Raw genomic sequence first — 22,109 nt, forward strand, 5'->3', positions numbered from 1 at the left:
GCCTTGAGGCTCCTTCAGTAGGGTTCCGGCAGCGTTCCAATGTATAGGGAAGGATCGTCATGAGTGCGAAGCAGGAAAATGCACAATATTAGTTGCAAGCCAGAAATTGTATCTACGAAAAGGCAGGTTGACAAAGCGATAATCGCCCATTTTTGCTGCCCATCAAATGTTGTCATGATTACCCCAAGTTCTCGAGAAAAAAAAAAAAACAAAAAAAAGAATCCTGCAGAAAAAGCCCTTGTGGAGTTGCCCCACATGACCCCGGGCTTTAGCACGGGAGCCAAAGCTTGGAACTTCCCTGTTAGAGCGGAAAGAGAACCTTCAGAACGATAAAAGCAGGCTTATTTTACACCTACAGAGGTACAGTAAATCCACGGCCATTTAACTGTGCGTCAGTACACTGTGCCTGGCTCTTGCTCACTTCGCATCCGGTTGCTTTAAAGCATCATTGCTCCCCCTACAAAGTTGGCAACTTCCCTCGACGATGTGCTCTGTATATGTTGTACAATTACCCAACTACCAGTTGCTTCAAACTATAGATTTGTTTCCTTCCTTCTAAACCTTCTCTATTCTCTATTCCACCTCAAATCTTCCTCTTGCCTTTCTTGATTCTTCATCACCACCAACATCGCCAACCTCGACATTATTAGATTTGCGCCTCTCTCTCGCAGTCCTGATGCCACCGACCTTCACGAACTGCATATAACACCCGGCTTAATCCTTTTTATATTGCCTATTTTCCACTTCACAAGATTTCCCAACCACCACCCTTGTCCCCCTCTATTCGTCTCTTCTCCTCCACCTCTACACATTCTCACAATGCCCGGAATAATACCAATGAAGGTCATCCAGGTTGGCAAGGGCTCTCAGAGCCGGATAGCCCAGGCCTGTGACCGCTGCCGGTCTAAAAAGATCCGCTGTGACGGTCTCCGCCCAACCTGCTCACAATGTTCGTCTGTTGGCTTTAACTGCAAAACTAGTGACAAGCTTAGCAGAAGAGCCTTCCCTAGAGGCTACACCGAGTCACTCGAAGAGCGTATTCGTGGCCTTGAATCAGAAAACCGCGACCTCAAAGACGCTCTTGATGAACAAGATAGGCGCCTCGAGTTCCTCTCCAAATCACGCATGCCTGCCAACCGCCCTACACCTCTAGCTGCTTCATCTACTCAAACCCAGTCTATTGCTACGTCTATCAATGGCAGCACCTCCGCCTCAAGTCCGCTGCAATCGCTATCCCAGAGCGCCGCATCTAGCTCAAATACTCCGGCATCAAGCGCCTCTTCAACCGAAGACAGATTCAAAACTCCCGTGCCATCACTACAACTTGGAGTTGAGAACTCGGACTCATTCTTCATGGGCCCATCCAGCGGAAAAAGCTTCATTGGTATGACTTTGACGCCTTCAATAGCACCGAAATTAGTATTTGTACTACTTACAGCCTACTGACAGATCTTCACAGAGTCATTCAAGCGTCTTATGCAGGAAAAGGCCTCTCACTGCCCCCCATTCGACCCTCAGGCTTTCCTCCACATGCAAGGTTGTGGCCCTCTTACTTCTGAAGTAACACCTGGCCCGTTGAATTCAAATGCTGTCCCGCCTCGTCTTTTCACGGACAAGTGTGTCAATGTATTCTTCCAGGAATGGGCCCCTCTATTCCCTGTACTACACAAGCCCGACTTCCTCCGCACCTACGATGAGTTTATGACAGACCAAGCAAAGGTCAAAAGCCCACATAAACTTGCCCAATTATATCTCGTTTTTGCCATTGCTGCTCTATCTAGTGATCAGACTGACACTGATCAGATTGCCTTTTGCGAACGCCGCTGGCAATACTTCCTTGACCCCTTGATACTGGACAATTCCATCTCGACGCTTCAATGCGTGATTCTCGCCATAATGTATTGCACAGTCAGAGGAAACCACAAACGCCTCCAGTACTATCGTTCAATTGCTGTTAGTACCTGCCTTCGTCTAGGTCTGCACCACAAGCAGAAGCATTTCTCTTTTGGGGCCTTGACCGTCGAAAGTCGGAAGAAGGCATTTTGGACTCTGTACACTGTTGATTGGTAAGTTTATACTCTCCAGTCTTGTTCTATAAAACGTACACTTACTAAGACATGATGATAGTTTTGCTGCTGCACTTCTAGGAACTCCCCGTTTGATTTCAGATAGCTGGGTCGAAACCGAGTATCCCATTGATGCAGATGATGAGTATATCTCTGAAACTGGTATCCAACCTACTTTGCCAGGAGAGGCTACTCGAATTTCCAGCGCTTTGGCTTTGTTCCGTCTCAGCCGCATAATGGCCAAGGTTCTCGATACTGCTTATGCCACGTGTGCTTCGGAAGTCTCAGTCCAGACCATGAGTAACTTGGATACTCAGCTGATAGAATGGGAAAGCTCTCTTCCCCTTCACTTGAAGCTCACGTTTGAGCAAGACAAGCCAGCAACTAGCATGACCGGAAGCAGATCCCCTATTCTAGCTCTCGCCTTCAACTACGTTCGCATGTTGACTCACCGCCCCGCTCTCGAGGCCAAGCCTTTTTCAAACAACGGTGCCAACATTTTGATCATCGGAAAGACCAGCAAGCGGATTGTGCAAATTATTGAGTTGCTAGAAGAGCGTCGCATGTCTTTTGCTTTATGCCTTAACAAGGCGGATATTCTAGCCGTATCGGGCCTTTCTCTTCTCTACGAAGGCATCAAACTTGAGTTACCTGGAAACAGTTCTTTGCAGGGCAATGTGCCCCTGATAAACTTCATAGTCAAGGGCCTGTTCCGTCTCAAGGCTCCTGGATGCCTCGACTTCAAGAAGGCTGCTGCTGCCTTTGTCAGACTTGAAGACGGCTCTGTTTTGCGTCTCCAGGACGAATCCAAACTGGCTACACCTCACCGACCTCGATCAGAGAATGGGTCTATCTCTGTCGCGCACACAAACATTGGGTGTGAAAATCCGACTTCTGGTCGAAATGCCAACAGTGGCCACCATCTTCAAGCTAACAAACTGAACATCGCTTCTACCAGTGAGCCGGATCTTATGGCTCAAGCTGAACGTCTCCGTCGGATGACCATGCCTGCGATGCCGTCAAGACCAACTCTTCGGACTCCAGCTATGAGTTCTTTCGACCTTGGAAAGAACAACATTATTCCTACTGCACCGGGAGATGCAGGTTTTGACTTGTTCTACCCCTATGGATCTCCATCTAAGCTAGAAACGCCGAAGCGTGCTTCTCAACCTGATATGGATACTTCTCACATGACTCCAGGCCGCCTATCAATCGATAGCGACCCGTCAACCGAGGAAGCGCTCAAGAATATGATGTCAGCAGCGATAGCCGATAGCACTGTGGCTGAAGGAACAAACCAGTTCTTCGACATGATTTACGGAAACCAACATGACATGATCATGGGCCAGGGGGATTCACCGTCCAGCAGTAGTCAGCAGCAACTCCCTGATGGGTGGAACTACAACATGCACGTGACTGTGGGCGGTGGCCCGCCGTCTCTAGCTATCAGCGACACAACAGCTGGCAGCGATGAGCATACAGGCGCTGGCACAACAGCTGAAATTAGTGCAACCCAGGTCTCACCTTCTGGGGGATCACCGCAGCACAAGACGGACTTTACTCCGTTAGTGATGGGTGGTATGGCAAATGAAGACGGCTACGTGATGCCATTTATTGGCGACAACATCTTGGACACGTTCAATTCATTTGTGTAATGGTGCAATATATTCCATCTTTGGTGTTTTTGTTTTTTTTTGTTTTTTTTATGGGGTAGCGTTGTCTTTGAAAATGATACGTATTTGTGATATCACCATTGGAGGCTGATTTGTCTTTTTGGGAGGGTTTCTAAGAAAGGGGGGAGTTCCTTAGTTAGCGCATTTATACTTGTCGAGTTCTCACTCCGAGCCATATTCTGGCTATGATCTTATATTTCACATTGCTTTTCTTTTCTTGGATTTCATGATGAATCAATACTTTCCGACGTCCATATTTCATGACATGGGTGACAAGGAATCCGGGCCGGCGAAGCCACGCATAAAAGCAAGCTAACAATGAGATTGATAGGCTTCTTGTCCCGCCATCGAGTCCTCCTCCGAGTCCGAGTCCCTTGATTCCTTTTTTAATCCTTCCGTGCCTTCCTCCGATATCTATCTCTTCATCCCCAGCTAGAACTGCATGCTTTTTAGAACCCTTCCCGTTCGCTTCCTTTTGCTGCCAGATCGAACTAGGGCCTGGGCTCGATAACTAAGCTCGCGGCTCCTTGTAAGTTCTACCTGTACATCCAGACTCAAATATTACTGCACTGCCCCTTCTCCTTTTTTTAACTTGAACGCCTCCTCCTTCCACAGTCAACGCCTTCTTGATAACTTGTTGCATTTTGGCCTTCGTTCCATTTTATTTTCACCATTACAATGTCCTCTCAACCCACAGAAGTTAACCCTAAGCCCCTGCCGCACACGACCGCTTTGTGGGCAAAGGCTATTCCGCACCCCGAGAATGCCTCTATTATGGTGCCACAGGCTGTAGCCCACCGTGGCTTCAGCGCGGTGTATCCCGAGAACTCTATGGCCGGGTTTCGCGGAGCCGTGGAGGAGGCCGGTGCGCAGGCATTAGAGACTGACGTGCACCTGAGTCGTGACGGCGTGGTTGTGCTGGCACATGTATGTAACCTGAGATAAATATTGCATCTGAGAGAGGGGATTTACTGATTCACACATGATGGTTATAGGACGTCAATCTCAAGCGCTGCTTTGGCCGCACGGAGAAGATACACGATCTTGATTTCGCTGAGCTGGCCAAACTGCGATCCCTGAGACCGCCGCACACACCAGTTCCATCACTACAGGAGCTCCTCGAATATCTCGCAGAGCCGCAGAACGCAGCTATATGGTTAATTCTGGACATCAAGGTGAGCCACGATCACCCTCTCTCCATGGACTCAACTTGCCTTCATAAGAGAATATATCACACTACACACATATCGGCCATTCGCGCTAATACATTGTTTAGCTACACGATGATGCCGTTCAGCTCTTCGAAGCAATCTCGGCCGTGCTTGCGCGCGTCCCCTCCCCAGATCGGCCATGGGCACAGCGCATACTCGTCGGCTGCTGGAAACCCGCGTACATGGCGCTGGCACAGAAATATCTGCCTGGCCTGCCGCTGGCACACATTGGGCTGTCGCCAGCCTACGCCGCGGCAGAGGTGCTTCCGGCATACCCGCAGTGCAGCTTGAACCTTGCACTGGCAACAGTGCGCGGCATGAGCGCGCGGGAACTGGACCAATTTGCCGACTCGGCATTGTTCTTGTGGACCGTCAACGACGAGGCGCACATGGCGTGGGCGGTGGAGCATGCCGCGCTGGCGGGTCAACGTGTTGGCGGCATTGATGCGGTGGTTACAGACGACCCCCGCCGCTTTCGAGAGATTGTTGCACGTGCTGCCGGACCGCCTGGCTGGCAGAAGCGCATCGGGATACTGGATTGGGTGAAAATGTGGTTGATCAAGATGGCCATGAAGATGGTGAGCAGGGCGCTGTTGGCCGGCGGGTGGTACAGCAAAGTGTCAGTCAAGGTGGCGCCAATTAAGGCCAAAGACGAGGCCGGGACAGGGACAGAGTGAGCGAGAGAACGAAAGCTGTGGTAGGGACAATCTCAATTTTCTATATTCACATAAACAACAAAACAGCGAGTTCAAAGTTATCATGCGAGAGCAGAATTTACACACAAAAAACAACCCAGAGAACCTACAAAACGCCGCTAGCCCAGCAAAGAAAGCCAACATCCCAAAGATGTTAGTCTATTTCCACGTCAATGTCCATGTCCAAGTTGGCAATGATGTCGTCTTCCTGAACTGGCCGATGCACTGTTGGGATGCCGTTGGACACTGTCTGCACCACTTGGAATACTGGCTGAGAGGGCTTCCCACCTGTTCCCGCTCTCGTAACAGTGTTAGTGTCTGCTGAGGGTGTCGATGCCTTTTGACTCCCTCCCAGCCCGCCGTCGTTGACATCATGCACGAATTTAGCCTTGGTCTTCAAGCGGCGTGACAGGTCCTCGTGCACTACTTCACCACGAGCAGCGGCTGCCTCGATGTCACGGACACGTTGGCGCTCCTTGATCTGAGCCCGACGCACGGCTTCGACGTTCTTTTTACGGTTTAGGCGATTGAGTTCAGCCATCTTGTCCTGCTGGATTCGGTGGGCACCGGGTGATGAAGTCTTGGGGTTCAAACTAGTGCGGAAGGCAAGGCCAGTGGAAGAGCCCAAGGCTTCTAGATCCTCTTGCAGCTGTCGCGCCATGATCATGTTCCCAGCCTCCTCGGCCTCAGTAATACTCCGCTGAAGGGCCTCGCGCTGGGTGGGGTCGACACGACGGCGGAGTTGATTCTTGCGCTCGACCATTTCCGTAATCTCCTTGTTATTTAATTCGTATCGGACGAGCTTGCTGAGAACAGCTAGTCGGTCTTCGAGAGTCGACAGGCGCGGTGTATTAAGGCCCATACCGGCCAGGGCATCTTTGTGTTTTTGTAGTTCGGACTAGAAGTGCATGCGGTCAGTATATTAGTGGGATAAGGAGCGACATAGAAGATTGTTACCTCGGTGACTTTGCCACTGGAAATGGCTACAAATGGATATGTTTCAGTCCGTTTGCCCAAGCCAGCGACAACATATTGTTCGGTGACAAACGAGTTGCTTCCACGACCATCCTGCATCGCATACGGTTTGCCGGTAGTTATGCCTTTGATGCTCAGCAAGTGATACTGCTGTACACCTGTATTGCGATCAGGCTTTCCGAGCACGCGCACGTAGCACTCGTTGACAGACTCTTCAAACTGCGGCTTGAAGCAAATTTGCGCAAAGCCAGATCTGCTGATGCGCAGTCTTTCAAAGTCTGCCAATTCGGGCTGACGCCGGGGCTTTTTCTCTGGTGTAGGGCTATGATGCCACGAGTCGCCTTCGTCGGCATCGCCATATGCGTCATAGTCGCGACCATTGGAAGAATCTCTAACACGTTCGCGGTCTTCCTTCAAGCGGCGCATGCGGTCAACCTTTTCAGCACGAGCACGCCGGTAGTCGTCCATCTTGTCGCTAGCCTTGGAGCGAGCAGAGCGGCCTTTAGGTCGAGTGTCAGCATCTGAGTCCGACCCCAAGTCATCGAGGTCAGCATCTCCTGCCGAGCGCTTACTGCGCTTTCCGCTCCCCGAGCCTGAACCAGATTCCCGCTGCGAGACAAGCTGGCGTAACACACGGTTTTGCTTGAAGCGCTCCATGTGCTCTCGACGTTCGGCCAAGATGGTTTCGCGCTCTACTTCCACCATGCGAGAGATTTCGGCCTTTTCGGCATGACTGCGATATAGGCCCTCGACGGGGTACTCCTCATCTACACCAATCGCATCGCGTGAAAAGGACTTCGATGGGGCGGGCTCGGCGTCGGAATCAGATTCGTCCATGGGTACCGATTGCTGTGAGTCAGGGCTCCCGGGAGCAGAAGATCTGAAGGTTAAACGTTAGTTTAAAAAGGGGATCTCATGGGAAACTATATATTGGCGCATGGGTTTGGATATGCATACCTGGCTTCTCCTTCCTCCTCGTCTGAGTCGTCATGGCGTGCTCTTCTCGCTGGCGACCGCGTTCTGGAGCGCGATCTTCTTCTCTTGCGCGGGGTCCCGTTGGAGACTGGCGACAAGCTGTGGATGCTGTTGTCCTCGCCATCGGAACCGCCACCCGCCAGGGCAAGAAGCTCGTCGTCGATGTCGGCCATTGTCGATGGATGAAGGAGGTGTTTATCAGAGGGCAAAGCTCGCTATTTTACGCTACGATTGCGATATCAGAGGATGTCGGCGTTGTGAGGAGAGACAGATGAAGAAATTAGCAGAGAAATTGCGAGACCACGGCGGCAGACAGAAAATCGAGAGGGAAACCAAATTTAAAGGACAGCTCCGTGAACATGGTCTAAAAAGTGCGACAAGGCTGGCGCAACTTTGGAAACCTCAACCGTACGCGGTATTGCCGAGTATTAGCCGGCTATGTGGCATTCGATATTACAGCCGCTGACTTGTGGCTCCATAGCCGCTTGAAGCTGCTGATCGCATGATGTCACATCGACCTGCACGACTACTTTGAGGCTGTATCCGTAGTACTTGTATTTCCCACAAGATGCCCATAGCTCGTTGTCTCGCCCGCCATACTGTCGCTCGGCGTTTTGGCTTTTCGCGGCTGCCGTCATGGGGCTTGAGCCGGGGGCTAACCACAGAGACCGAGGCCTCTACGACAACCCCCCCAAAGCGGCGCAAACCACTAACTCAAGAACAACGAGACTTCTTGTCCAGTGCTGTGTGTTTTCATTTCTTTTCCGGCTACCGACATCATCAGCTAACCCTATCCATGTCAGTTACGTGTCAACCATGCCGGTGAGCTTGCCGCCGTGCGCATTTACCGCGCCCAGACTCCCGTCATAGTCGCGCAAGAGCCCCAGTTGCGTGGGTTAATGCAGCACATGCACGACCAGGAAGCTGGCCATCTGAGCACATTCACTGACATGCTGGCCAAGCACCGCGTGCGACCGACAGCCCTGTACCCTCTCTGGAGTCTGATGTCAACAACTCTTGGTTGGGGAACAGCCATGATGGGCAAGGAGGTGGCAATGGCATGCACCGAAGCTGTCGAGACGGAAATTGGCGACCACTACAATGACCAGATCCGAGGGCTGTTGGAGATTGTGGCCGGCTGGGAAGCCGATGGCTGTGACGTTGGGCCTGAGTTCCGTGACCTAATAGAAACTTTGCGACGCATCCGTGATGAGGAGCTCGAGCATCTTGATCACGCAGTTGGTAATGACAGCAAAGAAGCAAATCCCCACTGGTTGCTGACTGAGGTGATCCGGCGTGGTTGCCGCACAGCTATCTGGGTTAGTGAGCGAGTATAAATATATAGCTTACCCTTCGTCGACTTCAAGCCGTGGATACATGTCTATACTATCCATCTATATTCAGTTATGTGTAGTTATGGTGGCCAAGAGCTACTTAAGTATGATCTGTAGAAGTAGTTATGAGAAATAAATAGTTATATGAAACCCCACCATCCTGAGAAAAAGAACCCCATGAAATAAAAAATGCAACCAAGAAACTGTTTTTCTCAGCCAAAAGGCCACTGACGACAAAATCAAATACTACAAAGCAAGCACGGTATCACGTCAGTATGTCGTTCTTCTTTTTGTCTCAAGGTCTGGTACTCACTAAATCTGTAGCGGCGCTACATGGTCTACTTGGTAACCCCAGTTGCGCTTGTTCTCCTCTGTCAATAACCAGTCGTAAGGGAACTGCACCAATGGCCCCTGCATCAAGCTCAGCAGTTCTTCGGCCTCGGACTGTGGCAGCACTTCCAAGGGATTATGTGTGTTGCTACGGTGGCGACTACCCTTGGTGTTAGTTCGCTTCCGCTTGCGCATAGTGCTGCTGGCCGATAACATGGGTTGAGAAGCCCCGGTTCCGGGAGTGCTTTCATGGGCTGCGGTGGTAGAGCCACCAGCAGAAGGCTTGTTTGGTGGAGTTGAAAAGGTCGTGCGCTTCTCGCGTGAGCGTTCGCCATCGGGCGTTGTTGGTGGAATGGTAATGGTAGGGTCTAGAGGAGGAAAAGGAACATCGCCGGCGGGGAGAACAGGCGATGGTCCATCAGTAACACCGGGGTTAACAGCAGTTGCAGTAGATGTCGAGGTAGTAGTCTCAGTTGTGGTGTCAATTTTTAGCGGAACACGCAAGCGTGCCGAGGGGTCAGCACTGGTTGTACCACATGCACCTCCATGTGTAGTTCCGACAGCTTCTAGGACTGTAGGATCATCAACCACAACGCGGTTCCGTGCTTCGTTAGCAGCATGTGCTGCCGCCTTCAGATCGATGGTCGGATGATTGATATGGCCATGACTGCTTCCTGAGGGTCGATTGTCGGCAACATTAGCTTCCATAGACGCTGTAAAGCGCTCAGAATAATCCATGTAGTCGCGGTAATCATTCCACGTGGAGACCTCGTTGTCGGGCATGCAGCGGAAAACACGGCGATATAGGGTTGTGTTGTTGGCTGCAACCTGGTTCCAGACTTTGTCGAGGAATTCAGGCGCTATAGGGTCGCGCATGCAGTCTTTATCCAGTGGTGCAAGTGTGATATCAGCGGCCAACGGGTGTGATGATGAGGGCAATGGGACTGAAGCCGGTTTTTGAGCGGGTCCGGTTGATGGCGCGCCAACAGAAGGGCCACCAGGCGTCGATGAAGGGATCATGCGACTAGACCGCCGCCCGCGTGACAGGTTAGTGTTACTCCGCCCACGAGTTTTAGTCTCAGCAGGCTGCTCAATAGTTCCAGATTTCGTGGTTATGGAGCCATGGGCTTCGGACTTATGGCTCTTAGTTGCTGGGTCGCAATTCTCATCATTGGCGAAATACTCAATATGGCTCTGACGCCAAGTCTGTGAATTTGAGTTGGAAGCATCAGTTGTCTCGGGAGCAATCACAGGCTCGCTACAACTGGCGTTACTAGAACCGTCATGAGTGACTGGATTGGCTTGGTGGAAATGCGAGGATCCCGGCATTTCAAGTTCAACCTCTTCTTCGCTGAAAATCGACCCCGTACCCGAGTAATCAGAGCCATCAAACTCATCCTGCTCCTCTTGCTCCATCTCAGCAACTAGATCCTCTTCCAGAATCTCATCAACATCGAGCCCTAAATGCTCTCTCATGAGTCGCATGCGCAAGGTATGTGCAAAGCGACCGACTTGGTACGGCTTTCCAGCCATGTGAGAGTCAATAAGGTCCGTATCTCTAACAACCGCCGCTACCTCCGAGTCCCGATCGCCCAACATGGAACGCTCATTGATATTGGCAGATCCAATCAAAGCCACACGGTCGTCGACTATAATGATCTTTGCATGGATGTACAGCTGTTCTGTTACCAGCACGCCATTTTCCATTTTTCCCCACTGGCGCAGACTGAAGAACTGGATATAGTCTTCAGCATTGATTCCAAGAGCGTTAAGACGGCCAAATATAGAGAACGGCCCACGCGAGATGCTGCGGTACTGACTTTCTAGGATCAGTCGGATGCTGGTACCTTCAGCATTGTCGACAGTATTCTGAAATCCAGGCATGAGTGGGATGATGATGACACAGCGCCAATCTTGATTTTCGCGGTGTGCACGTATAGCCCGCGCCACGAGAGCATCACCGATTCTGTTCATGATACGGACACCATCGAACTCAGTGCTGGTGACAAAAAATTGGTTTTCCATGTACACGAAATGATCCGAGTCTTCAATCATCTTGATGTAGGCGTTTTGGATACTGTGTTCCGTGTGATTGGTACCAAGTGACCAATTGCCAGCCGACCTCAACAGCTGCACTTCACAGGTGCCTGTCAAACCTAGCTGCTCTAGTTGCTCCAGCTTTGCGTCAGGTGGCGGTAGAAGAAACGGTAGAGGCCGTGTCGCCTTGCGACCCCGACGAATGTAGTTCCAGCGCTGCACAAAATGGCGGGTTAAATCACGTGCCGGCTGTCCCACAACCTGCATGGCAACATCATGCCACGGCATGCGCGGCACACGTGATCGATCATACATTTCCTCATATGGAGCGTTGAGGCGGTAAAAGTCCTGAACACGTGGATTGCTGTAGTCTTTACCAGGAAACATCTGATAGCGGCTAGGGTTGTGCAAGGGCTGACCGGATCCGGCGCCGTCATTAAGCCCAGCATTCAGTCCTGCTGCACCAGTTGGCTCCTCCTTGGGCGGCTCGAAGCCGGTTGGCCTGTCATCGGTAAGTGGGTGCTGCGGTGAGTCCCAGCGGCCAAAACAAAGATCAATACCCCCAAGGAAGGCAATATCGTGGTCCACAATGACGAGCTTTTCATGGTGGGCATATATAAACTGGTTCTTCTTGAACTGGTGAGGGGATCTCTGGATGAAGATGTTGGGGTGCAGATTCAGAAGCGAGGTTTTAGTATGCGTTGAGTCAATGGGAATGGCAGCTTCGACATTGCGGTACACGATGACAAAGATCTTGACACCCTCCTGAGCCTTTCGCTGAAGTAGCCGGTCAAGTCGCCACTTTTGACTAATGGCAGCTGGTCGCCGCATGTACAACTCGGGACTTAGCCACCAGTCATGGATGTAAATGACATCGCGAGCCATCTGAATAGCCCGTGACACATTCCACATGTAATCACGGCCATCAACTAGCCATTGTGCATAGACATTTTGGCGCACAGGACCAAAACTATCAAAGCGGTTGGGCTGGTGCCATGGCGTAGTAGCGAGCATCTCACGCACCGATGCCTCAAATTGTTGAATGACCGAGTGGTTGCGAGAGAACAGTTTAACCTTGCGCTCTGATGTATAAAGTGTCATCCGGTGGTGTTTCCCACTGTTGATTGGGCCCTCGCCCTTTTCTGAGTCTTCATCGTCCAGTGCAACTGGCGTAACTGGAGTCACCGGAGTGCTACCTCCTCGGCCAAAGAATTTCTTCTTGCGCTTATGTCCAATATCAAAAGCAGCATCGACCAAGTATACGTCGTAAACATTCATGTTCTCGGGGGACTCCACACAAACAATATAACTTTGACGCACAAGAAACCATTTGCGACTATGGCGAGCGATAACCTTGCCAGGTGTGAGCACTCGCCTAAAGTCCAAGCCTTTGCTGCTCTGGATATGCAGATAACATTCTTTGCCATGGTGGCTGCCTTCTGCTGCCAGTCTAACGCCAAGAGCTGAAAGCTCAAGGAACCGACACATGCGGTTGCTGTCAGGCCTGATCATCAGCCATTTAATCATCTCACAGAGATACTTTTCCAGTGCCTTCCTTTGTCGATCAACATGACGCCTGCGGGTGGCTGACGCGGCAAGTTGGCCGCTATAAGAGCCACCAATCCCAAGACCTTCAATTCCAGACTCCCCGTCATCGGTTAAATTGCTGAGGGAATGTGTACGAGAATTTGTGCGTGAATGAGAACGTGAATGCGAGCGAGAATGAGAACGAGAAGGGGAACTAGAATTCTGATCGTGAATCCGGGGCGGCTCCTCAAGTGGCGGAAGGTTGGCAATATCCAGGTTCTCTACATCATTTGCATTTGCTTTCCCCTTGTCTTTAGCGTCTGGTCGTGCATTCTCGCCTTCTTCTTCCTCCTCACTCTCATCGCCATGTGACCGGAAGGATCGGAACCACGGGAAAATTGCGGATGGAAACTTGGGTTGTCGATACCGGGCCAGGATACCCTCCTGTCTAGCAGTAGTCGTCTTCACACGATAACGCAAGTGCAGCTGGTAGATGTCACTTAGGGTTCGCGTGATGGTCCACTTCATGGAGCTTGGGCCACTTCCATAAACCATGGAAATCGTAAAAATAGAGTGACGCTCACTATCATCCTCGGGTCGGTGTTTGCTGTCGATTATGTTGAGCTGTAGCTGCTCGAGAAGCACGGGAATACGCTTGTTCCCGTGCTCATCGCGTTGCATGTATGTTGCCAGAAGCATTGCGGCGGGGGCTCCGGCCTGAAGCTCCGAGATAAGCTCAGCGGACTTGGACATGTTGAATCTATCATCGCGTTTAGACCGCAGCATTTTCAGTGTGCTCTTCACCATATGCCAGCCTTGAGCACCAAGCGTAGCTGCCCGCTCATGGCTGAAGAAGGCTCGACGTGGTGTCGCGGCCCCATCGAGGTCAGAAACAGCACCACCACCCAAGACATCAATTCCTCCACCGAATGAAGTCAGGCGACGCATATGACCTCTCCGTGATGACGATGGTCCAGCCTCGGTGCCACTGGCCCGGGATCCTTGTCGGTGGCCATATCCTCTCTTGTGAGGCCGCTTCTTCTGTTCCAGCCTTTCGCGGCCCTCGCCTTCAGAGACAACAGCACTCCAGCGCTCGGCCTCCTCGCTAAGACCTGGTAGGCTACTGCGGTGGCGCATCATCAAGCCGGCGCTTAGAGGTGCAGGTGCAATTTCAGTGGTATTCGGTGACGAAGCCCATTCTGGAAGTCTGGGGCGGCGAATCTTACGCTTTTTCTTGGTGGCCTTTTTCGACTCGCCATGGTCGCGTATCGTCTCATCAGCTGTTTCTTCGGCATCAGCATCGGCGTCAAAGTCGGTGTGGGTGACAGGATCTATTTCTGGAGAAGCGATAGCTCCAGAGCCTAAGTTAGGATCAGTTGCTCTTCTCCCGGGTAGGATATGAAGATTGTTTGGTGAGCTGGCTCGTGATTGTGTACTGCCACTATCAGCCACGCCGCTGGCTGAACGGGGGCTTTGGAGGCTTAATGACTTTAGCTTGGACATGAAAGTAGCTGTCAAGGGACGGGGGGCATCATTGTCTTCCCAAGAAGCCTGTCGGGAATGCGATTGAATCGAGGGGCCAGCAAATTGAACATTGCGGCGGTCATTAGTGGCGGAGGCGGTGGCAGTGGTTACCCTACCAGGTGGTTCGTTCATACGGTCGTCTAATGCATCTTTGATGTTGAGGGGAGGTAAAGCAAGTGGCGATATATTGCGCTGAGAATATGAGTTCCTGGAAGCGCCATCACCCAGTGCAGGCATTGTTTCACTGCGGCCAAGGCCTACATAGTCGCGAGCATCTATCCGCTCCTGGGCCATCAAGGCAGGCTGTTGCAAGGATGGAGATTGTGAGTCGAGCTTAGGGCTTGGAATTGGAGAGGGACTCGGTTTGTTAGCATAGCTACTATTGGCGATGCCATTGGCTTCCATAACTGAGACGTGCTGCCGTTCCGTTCAAGGCAAAGGGAGGTGTTTTAGGCTTTTATATGCAGGTGTTGTCGAGGTCACTGTCTGACAGCGAAGATGTGCGGACGCGATGGTGATTAGGCAGTAGTTGAAATATTTCTAAAGTAGCAATGTCAGCACACCAAAGGACGGCCCCTCTCAATTCACAGCCTGACAATGGATATTGAGTGTTTATGTGGCACTCACTATAGGCAATGCAATAATTGGAAAAGACTTAGGTTTGAGTCTCTCTACTCTTTGCGGGCAAGTCGGAAGCCGACAGCTGTAGTCGGACGTCGCACGGGTTGAACGTGGATGCAAAGGGTTGGGCTCTAGGCAATGCTTGAGATGAAGGTGATGATGGTTATGATGGTTATGATGCTAAAGACACTGCTTGGAAGCAGGATTTGGTGCGATAGCGATATGATGGATGTTTATGTATGTGGATAGGAAGCAGGAGAGAGGCTTGATGCTCTGGCTTGGCTTGGCTTGGCTTGGGCTGGTCTGGTTTGGCTGGTCACGTTGTCAGTCTGTTGGCTGGAAGTTAGTTGACTGGTTTGGTTCTTTGCTTTGCTTTAGCGATGGGCAATAAACAGGCATTGTTACCCCTAAATCCAGAACGAGTGGGTACTGACGACATATGTATTATGTGTAATTCAGTACTGGAGGCACAACCACTGAGGTATCAGTGTGTGCGTATGTATGTATGTACTAAATAATACTAGTTTTGTTCAACTAACTATGGGATAGTATTAGTTAGCCGTATAAATCCTGATAGTTAGTTAGCTACACAAATTATTTCAACCCAACTAAGGTTGCAAGTTGTGCGAGTTAGTGCACGTAGAACCTGTGCTCCAGCCGAGGGTTTTATGTTCAGTCTCTACATGCAAAATACACCGAAAGGAAAGTTCAATGTGAGCATGTGGAAGGGTTAGCTGGTATTACGCCCCACTCTCCAGGTTGATGATTGTCCCATTAGTTAGCGGCTGTTTTGCGGCTAATTCTACCCACGTACCCTAGCGCGTCAAGCTTCCCAACTACATTTGGATGTGCAACCGTGAAAGCGCTGAAGCTCAAGATAGAGATACCTGAAAGCCATTGTCTACTCCTCACCAGTGCGACACCATAAAAAATGCCCAGGTATGCAGAACAACCATCCACTTCTTAGAATCTGTTCACCGCTGACGTCATAAACACAGAGAAATCATCACCATTCAGGCAGGCCAATGCGGCAACAGCAGTACGTACTGAAAATGCGTCATCGTCCTGGCTGTGAATGAGGTTTGACTTGGGCCAGATCTGCTGCCCTTACATGATGCGAGTTCATCATATAGTCACCTACCGTCATCTATACAAGCTCTGGCGTCATGCCCGCTATGCTTATGCTTGAGATGTCCCCCCCTCTTCTCCCCATTATCACTGAGCACGCTCAATATCCACAAACATCATCCGCTCTGCCTCTAACCTTGTTCCTCGGTCCTTCTAGTCGGTAGTCAATTTTGGCAGCAGCTCTGCCAAGAACACGGCATCAGTCAAGATGGAAACTTGGAGGACTTTGCAACTGAGGGCGGTGATCGCAAAGATGTCTTCTACTACCAGAGTGATGACACACGATACATCCCACGAGCCATATTGATCGATCTCGAACCACGAGTTCTGAATTCCATCCAGACTAGTCCGTATGGCAACATTTACAACCCAGAGAATTTCTACATTGGCAAAAGCGGCGCTGGGGCTGCAAATAATTGGGGTGATGGCTACCAGACTGGCGAGTACGTCCACGAAGACATTATCGAAATGATTGACCGAGAGGCAGAGGGTAGTGACTCGCTAGAGGGCTTTATGCTACTCCACTCAATTGCTGGAGGCACAGGCTCTGGGCTGGGCTCTTTTTTGCTAGAACGACTGAACGACCGCTTTCCCAAGAAAATCATCCAGACCTACTCCGTCTTCCCCGACACTACCAATTCTGGTGACGTTGTTGTACACCCGTACAATAGTATACTTACCATGAGGCGTCTAACCCAAAATGCTGACTCAGTTGTCGTCCTTGATAACGGTGCACTATCGCACATTGCCGCAGATCGATTACATGTACAAGAGCCTTCATTTGCTCAGACTAACCAGCTCGTTTCTACCGTCATGTCTGCCAGCACCACTACACTTCGTTATCCCGGGTACATGCACAATGACCTGGTCAGTATCCTGGCTTCACTGATACCGACCCCGCGTTGCCACTTTTTAATGACTGCCTATACGCCATTCACAGGTGACCAGGTTGGCCAAGCAAAGACAGTGCGGAAGACCACAGTTTTGGATGTCATGCGGCGGCTATTGCAACCCAAGAATCGAATGGTGTCGACGATGCCAACCAAAAAGAGCTGCTATATTTCTATTCTCAACGTCATCCAGGGTGAGGTTGACCCGACTGATGTACATAAGAGTTTGCTGCGAATCAGAGAACGTCGACTGGCTACGTTTATCCCGTGGGGTCCAGCTAGTATCCAGGTGGCCCTGACGAAAAAGAGTCCCTACATTCCCATGAACCACCGCGTGAGTGGTTTGATGTTGGCTAATCACACTAGTATAGCAACGGTATGTAATTAGCTATGATCAACAAGCACACTCATGTTGGCTATTTTATGCTGACTCTATTTTCCTTCTCTAGCTCTTCAAAAAGATTGCTCGCCAATTTGATGGCATGAAAAAGCGCAACGCTTTTCTCGAAGCTTACAAAAAGACTGCGCCATTTTCAGAGAACTTTGGCGAGTTTGATGAGTCACGTCAGGTTGTGGCTGATCTGATTGCTGAGTACGAAGCCGCTGAAAATGCCGATTATCTCAACCCAGAGCTTGCGGGTGGTGTATCTGGTCCCGAGACAGATAAACGTATGTGAGGGTGACTCTCTTTCAGTTGACCCTCAATTGGTTTGCGTCCGATATGATCTGTCTGGGGGTCCGCTTATCTCGGTTTGATTGCCTTCACACAGATGCTGTTACTTGCCATTGGGGATCCGTGTATGGCCGATCTTGTGCTCCTGTATTGGCCCCACCATTAACCTCGCCTATGGCTTTTCTCTTCATCCACATTCTACAGCATTGTATTTAGTCTTTTGCTTTTCTGGGCTGCTGCGTTCTTTTCTACTAGATTGGCCGATCAATCATGATTCACCACAGACTTCCTGCCTATTTCCCTGTCACTGACCCCAGTCCCTCTTGGCATGATCGCGACTTCCCGTTTCTTTCAGAGCGTTGGAATCTGATAGAAAACTGCGTGACTGCCTTGCACGATAAGTTGCATCTAGGGCATGTGCTTGAAATCACTCTCATTATATCCACTCCCACGCACAAAATGTGACTTTGTTGGCTTGTTAATTTTGCATCTCCAATAGTTGTCCACCACTTCCACAGAGACAAATTTCATAGCAGCCCAGCTTCTGAAACGAATCACAACGTCCTTTTCTTCCCAGAACAAAGATTGGAAGTTCTGTCTTCCATGTTTCCTTCTTTGCTGTGCTTACCTATCAAAAACTAATCATTTTCACATTAGCTTGCCAAGTTTTCACGCCATAATAGAGTGAAGTCGCTTATTTACGCAGAAGCCACATACACCAAGTCCCGGCTCTCTGTTTTTGGATACTCTCGCCTTGAATCACGACTCTTTCTACCATGGAAGCGAATAACGATGTTGATGATATCGCTGCTTCTTTAGCCCAAATGCGGGTGGGTTGAACAACATTCTCATTATAACTGTTTAACTAACTACAGTGTTGACCTAATCCTAAGCCCACGACACCTACTAATCATCTTGATTTTCCTTCCATCTAGCTAGAAATTGGGAATGCGGCGTACGAAGTTGCCTCTTTAGGCAGTCATGCAAGCCTTTCTACTAACAAGACCGATATATCTACATTTGACTCCACGTCTTTCGGACGTCGAACCCATAGCACGGCACCAATTATCGTCAGTGATATTGGGGCAATGTTTCAAAGTAGGTCAAGCATTAACGTGTGCTAGTTGGCGATGGTTTTTAACTATGATTAGATGCTGTCTTTGATGACTCGGATTCCAGAGCTGTAAAAGATCTGGACGTGGGTGAGCCTATTTTCTTTCAGAATCGCACTCTGTATGATATTGCTTGTCCTCAACTTGAAAGTCTTTGAGCTAATCATTTTGTATTTTCCAACAGCCCCAAGGCTGTTGCTGCAGCTCCAAAGTCTAAAAAGAGGCATTCACCCACCCCTATTGAGAAAATGAACACCAAGTTCCTGCCACGCAGTGCCTCTAAAATGTCCAAGAGCACAAAAAGTCATGACTCTAACAATTGCTTGAACTTTAACAAAACCATGAATACCTACAAACTTCCTGCTAGTTTCATGAAGAGGCCGTCTGCGATCTCTCGCTCTAGCTCCCCATCGAAATCCATCAATGCAGATCTTACACTCTCGGTGAATTCTGTAACTGAGCATATTGTCAATGCTTCGCCCGTGTTGACGCCGTCACGCCTGCACAGCGACTGTTCTCAACACAGGCTATTGCCCTTTTATCGCTACCAGCTACTAGATATTCTAGCTTTGAGACCAAATCTGAAAAGCTTGTTTTACGTGGGAGCGCCTAACATTGAGAATAATAGAAGCCCTGAGGATTTTCGCGTTCGATATACCTTTCATGAACTTCTAGCTGGCGTTGTCATCAACGACTTTGTGCCACGACCCTCCTGCGCAGAGTTGGCTCGACAGCTACAGGCTAGAACGATTGGAGCAAGCAACCTCAACAAGGTTCCAATCGAAAACTTGCCCCCACTACGAAAGTCTCATGAAGACGTAAAAATTGCTTCCTATCCCTCTCTATCGACGGCGTGTCTGCATGGCAGTCTACCCACTCCATGGGACAAAACGGTGCCCACATATCTTTCACTTGTTGAGGGGCTCGGAAGATATTTAGAAAACTGGAAGGTATCTGATGATCCTCAGTACAATATCGTCAGCCATTTCATGGCGTTCTCAGAACGAGTGTCCATTGTAATTGGGGGTGAGCGATCTACATACTACGCTATACTGGAGTGGGTAGAGCGCCAAAATGGGGCTATTGGCTTAAATTTATTCATGCGTCACTTATCCCGGATTATCTATGTAAACGCCTCGAATATCCGTCGCTATCGCGAGGTCTTGGAAGACACTGGACTGCGTTTGTGGTTTCAGCACGAGACCCATATTGACAAAAAGAGCACCCTATTCACTCTCACTATGTATTTTGAAAGTAATGCGACGCGGATTGCCTTCATCCATGCTCTCACTCATCTACAAGACATGGAAAAGAAGCTAAAAAAGGACTGGCTGGCTCAAGTGAAGCTAACTCCAACCGAGAGCATCATCGGCCTGGAGAGTCTCTATAGCGGCATTTCATGGGAGCCTGTTGCTCTCGCAAGGTCTGAAACTGATTCTTATATTGAATTAGGGAAGACTGGCTCCCCTGAAAATGGCCTAGATAGTCTTCCAAGCCTCGGCTCACCCACTGGTTCGGTCTCTCGTTCTACGCCACCAATAGCTGAAACTTTTCCTTCGATTTCATCGGGATGTTCTATGAATCTGATGGACTTTGAAGTAGAACAAGATGAGCTTTCAAGACTGAACAAACTGTGGGAAGCTATAGTTGCGCCATCTAATGCTGCAATATGCACCCCTATCTTTGGAGGTTCAGAAAAGTCGGGATCTCAAGAAGTTGATATCCCTCTGATTGAGTTTGAGAAACCAACTCCAAATGTTCATGAGCCGCAAATGGTACTCAAACAGTCTGTGGTAATGACTGTAGCTGAAATTACCCCTATTGCTGCAGGTTCTTGTTATGAATTTGACAACTTGACACACCCAAAAGGTCGGCCTAGAGCCACGGCCTCTGAGTTCCAGTCAAGTGGTGTACCAGCTGCATCTCCCACCTCGGTTCCGCAGCCTACAACAATCGCCTTTTGCCCAACACGACCGGAGTTTATCCCTTCCACAAATGCGCTTAGTTATTCTCAACAACAACCGCCAACGTCAAGCCCAGAGAATCCTGTTTTGCATCTGGCCCATGGACTTTCCGCACACAAAAATAGAGGATACGATCACTCACACACACATGAAAGCTGGTTTTTGGTATTTGGAGATGGTTGTACAATGGCATCGGGTGGAACGAATGAGACACTTGATGAATCGTAACAGTCGCCACTGTCAATGAATTACAAGAACAAAAAATGAATGATGTATGAGTACTTCATGTAACTAACTAACTAGTTATAAGGACAAAGATTTGCATAATGCCCCTGTCAAGTACTCTTGATGTGTTCGCTGATTTCACTAATCAAATGCCCCAGTATTTCAGCCCCATTCACCAAGTCATTTTCATCTGCCCTCTTCTCTGCTTCCTCTCGTACTGAGCAAATTCCTGCCGCCAAGTGTCTCCTAACCAATCTCTCTCTCGCCACTTGTTTATCCACCTCTACCAGCCACAGATCATCATATCTCTGCGCCGCGCTTCTCCACGGCTCCACATTCATCGCCAGATAATTGCCTTCACAAATCACAATACGGCTCTCAGGACTTACACGAACTGCAGCTTGCACAGGGTCCTTGACACTGTGATCAAAGCCGGGGACATCTATGTGCGGTGTAGCAGCATCGATTGGCGCGCCCAAGGTCGTCACCAGCGTAGCCCAGCCAGCGGAATCAAATGTGAAGGCTGCGCCGCGACGCGCGTGAGCCTCAACTGCGTTGTGCATCGTGGAAAGATAGGCGCGGGTATAGTGAAAGCCATCCATGGATATACAGACCACAGGAGGCGCCGTAGAGGTGGAATTAGTACCGGCAGTAGTTTGCAAACGGCTATTAAGAGTCGTGGTCATGGCTTGCGCTAGAGTTGTTTTCCCTGAGCCTGGGATCCCTGCAATTGCAATGACTGCAACAGCGATAGATTCGTTAGGGGTGACTTATTTTCAAACAAGAGAGCCAGCTAACTATCGGAATTTGTTTGGCTTTTGTGGATGGGCATAAGAAACGTACTGAGGCGCTGGTTTTTTGGCAGAGTTGTAAATTTTGCAATGACTTTGTCGGTTAGACGGGCAATGGTGTCAGGGTCCATAGTTATTTTAAGGTTAAAAAAACGACTTCACAAGATTTGACTGATTTCTCGTTGATGCTGAAAATTGACGTGATCAGTTACAACAAGATGCAAGTGTGCGTGAGGTATTTGGTTGGAGTAAATACTGAAGATCAATTGCCCCGCTTCAATGATGTGGTCGGAAGTGGAGAAATATGTGAACCACCTGTGTACTGGTACAAGTTGTTGTGGACGTATGTGCATACATA

General features: G+C 49.8%; 7 protein-coding genes across 7 annotated transcripts; 4 read left to right on the forward strand and 3 right to left on the reverse strand.

Moving 5' to 3' along the window:
- Window positions 1–819: 819 nt before the first annotated feature.
- On the forward strand, window positions 820–3,721 carry BROUX77_005104 (uncharacterized protein; the record flags this gene model as incomplete). The annotated part of the gene is made up of 3 exons (XM_073749941.1): window positions 820–1,384; window positions 1,460–2,066; window positions 2,128–3,721. The coding sequence occupies 3 exons, from the start codon at window positions 820–822 to the stop codon at window positions 3,719–3,721; spliced, it is 2,766 nt and encodes a 921-aa protein (XP_073605561.1).
- Window positions 3,722–4,417: 696 nt separating this feature from the next.
- Window positions 4,418–5,627, forward strand: BROUX77_005105 (uncharacterized protein; the record flags this gene model as incomplete). Its single annotated transcript, XM_073749942.1, has 3 exons — window positions 4,418–4,666; window positions 4,735–4,914; window positions 5,016–5,627. The coding sequence occupies 3 exons, from the start codon at window positions 4,418–4,420 to the stop codon at window positions 5,625–5,627; spliced, it is 1,041 nt and encodes a 346-aa protein (XP_073605562.1).
- Window positions 5,628–5,799: 172 nt separating this feature from the next.
- Window positions 5,800–7,768, reverse strand: BROUX77_005106 (uncharacterized protein; the record flags this gene model as incomplete). The annotated part of the gene is made up of 3 exons (XM_073749943.1): window positions 5,800–6,543; window positions 6,603–7,500; window positions 7,578–7,768. The coding sequence occupies 3 exons, from the start codon at window positions 7,766–7,768 to the stop codon at window positions 5,800–5,802; spliced, it is 1,833 nt and encodes a 610-aa protein (XP_073605563.1).
- A 395-nt stretch (window positions 7,769–8,163) lies between these two features.
- On the forward strand, window positions 8,164–8,932 carry BROUX77_005107 (uncharacterized protein; the record flags this gene model as incomplete). The annotated part of the gene is made up of 2 exons (XM_073749944.1): window positions 8,164–8,340; window positions 8,399–8,932. The coding sequence occupies 2 exons, from the start codon at window positions 8,164–8,166 to the stop codon at window positions 8,930–8,932; spliced, it is 711 nt and encodes a 236-aa protein (XP_073605564.1).
- Window positions 8,933–9,241: 309 nt separating this feature from the next.
- Window positions 9,242–14,752, reverse strand: BROUX77_005108 (uncharacterized protein; the record flags this gene model as incomplete). The annotated part of the gene is made up of 1 exon (XM_073749946.1): window positions 9,242–14,752. The coding sequence occupies one exon, from the start codon at window positions 14,750–14,752 to the stop codon at window positions 9,242–9,244; it is 5,511 nt and encodes a 1,836-aa protein (XP_073605565.1).
- A 1,147-nt stretch (window positions 14,753–15,899) lies between these two features.
- Window positions 15,900–17,663, forward strand: BROUX77_005109 (uncharacterized protein; the record flags this gene model as incomplete). Its single annotated transcript, XM_073749947.1, has 4 exons — window positions 15,900–15,907; window positions 15,967–16,007; window positions 16,254–17,362; window positions 17,436–17,663. The coding sequence occupies 4 exons, from the start codon at window positions 15,900–15,902 to the stop codon at window positions 17,661–17,663; spliced, it is 1,386 nt and encodes a 461-aa protein (XP_073605566.1).
- A 3,407-nt stretch (window positions 17,664–21,070) lies between these two features.
- On the reverse strand, window positions 21,071–21,882 carry BROUX77_005110 (uncharacterized protein; the record flags this gene model as incomplete). The annotated part of the gene is made up of 2 exons (XM_073749948.1): window positions 21,071–21,699; window positions 21,804–21,882. The coding sequence occupies 2 exons, from the start codon at window positions 21,880–21,882 to the stop codon at window positions 21,071–21,073; spliced, it is 708 nt and encodes a 235-aa protein (XP_073605567.1).
- Between the last annotated feature and the right edge of the window lie 227 nt (window positions 21,883–22,109).

This window comes from Berkeleyomyces rouxiae, assembly GCF_048999995.1.
Source record: "Berkeleyomyces rouxiae strain 22BRR77 chromosome Unknown BrBRR77_ptg000004l, whole genome shotgun sequence".
In the NCBI taxonomy this organism is placed as follows: domain Eukaryota; kingdom Fungi; phylum Ascomycota; class Sordariomycetes; order Microascales; family Ceratocystidaceae; genus Berkeleyomyces; species Berkeleyomyces rouxiae.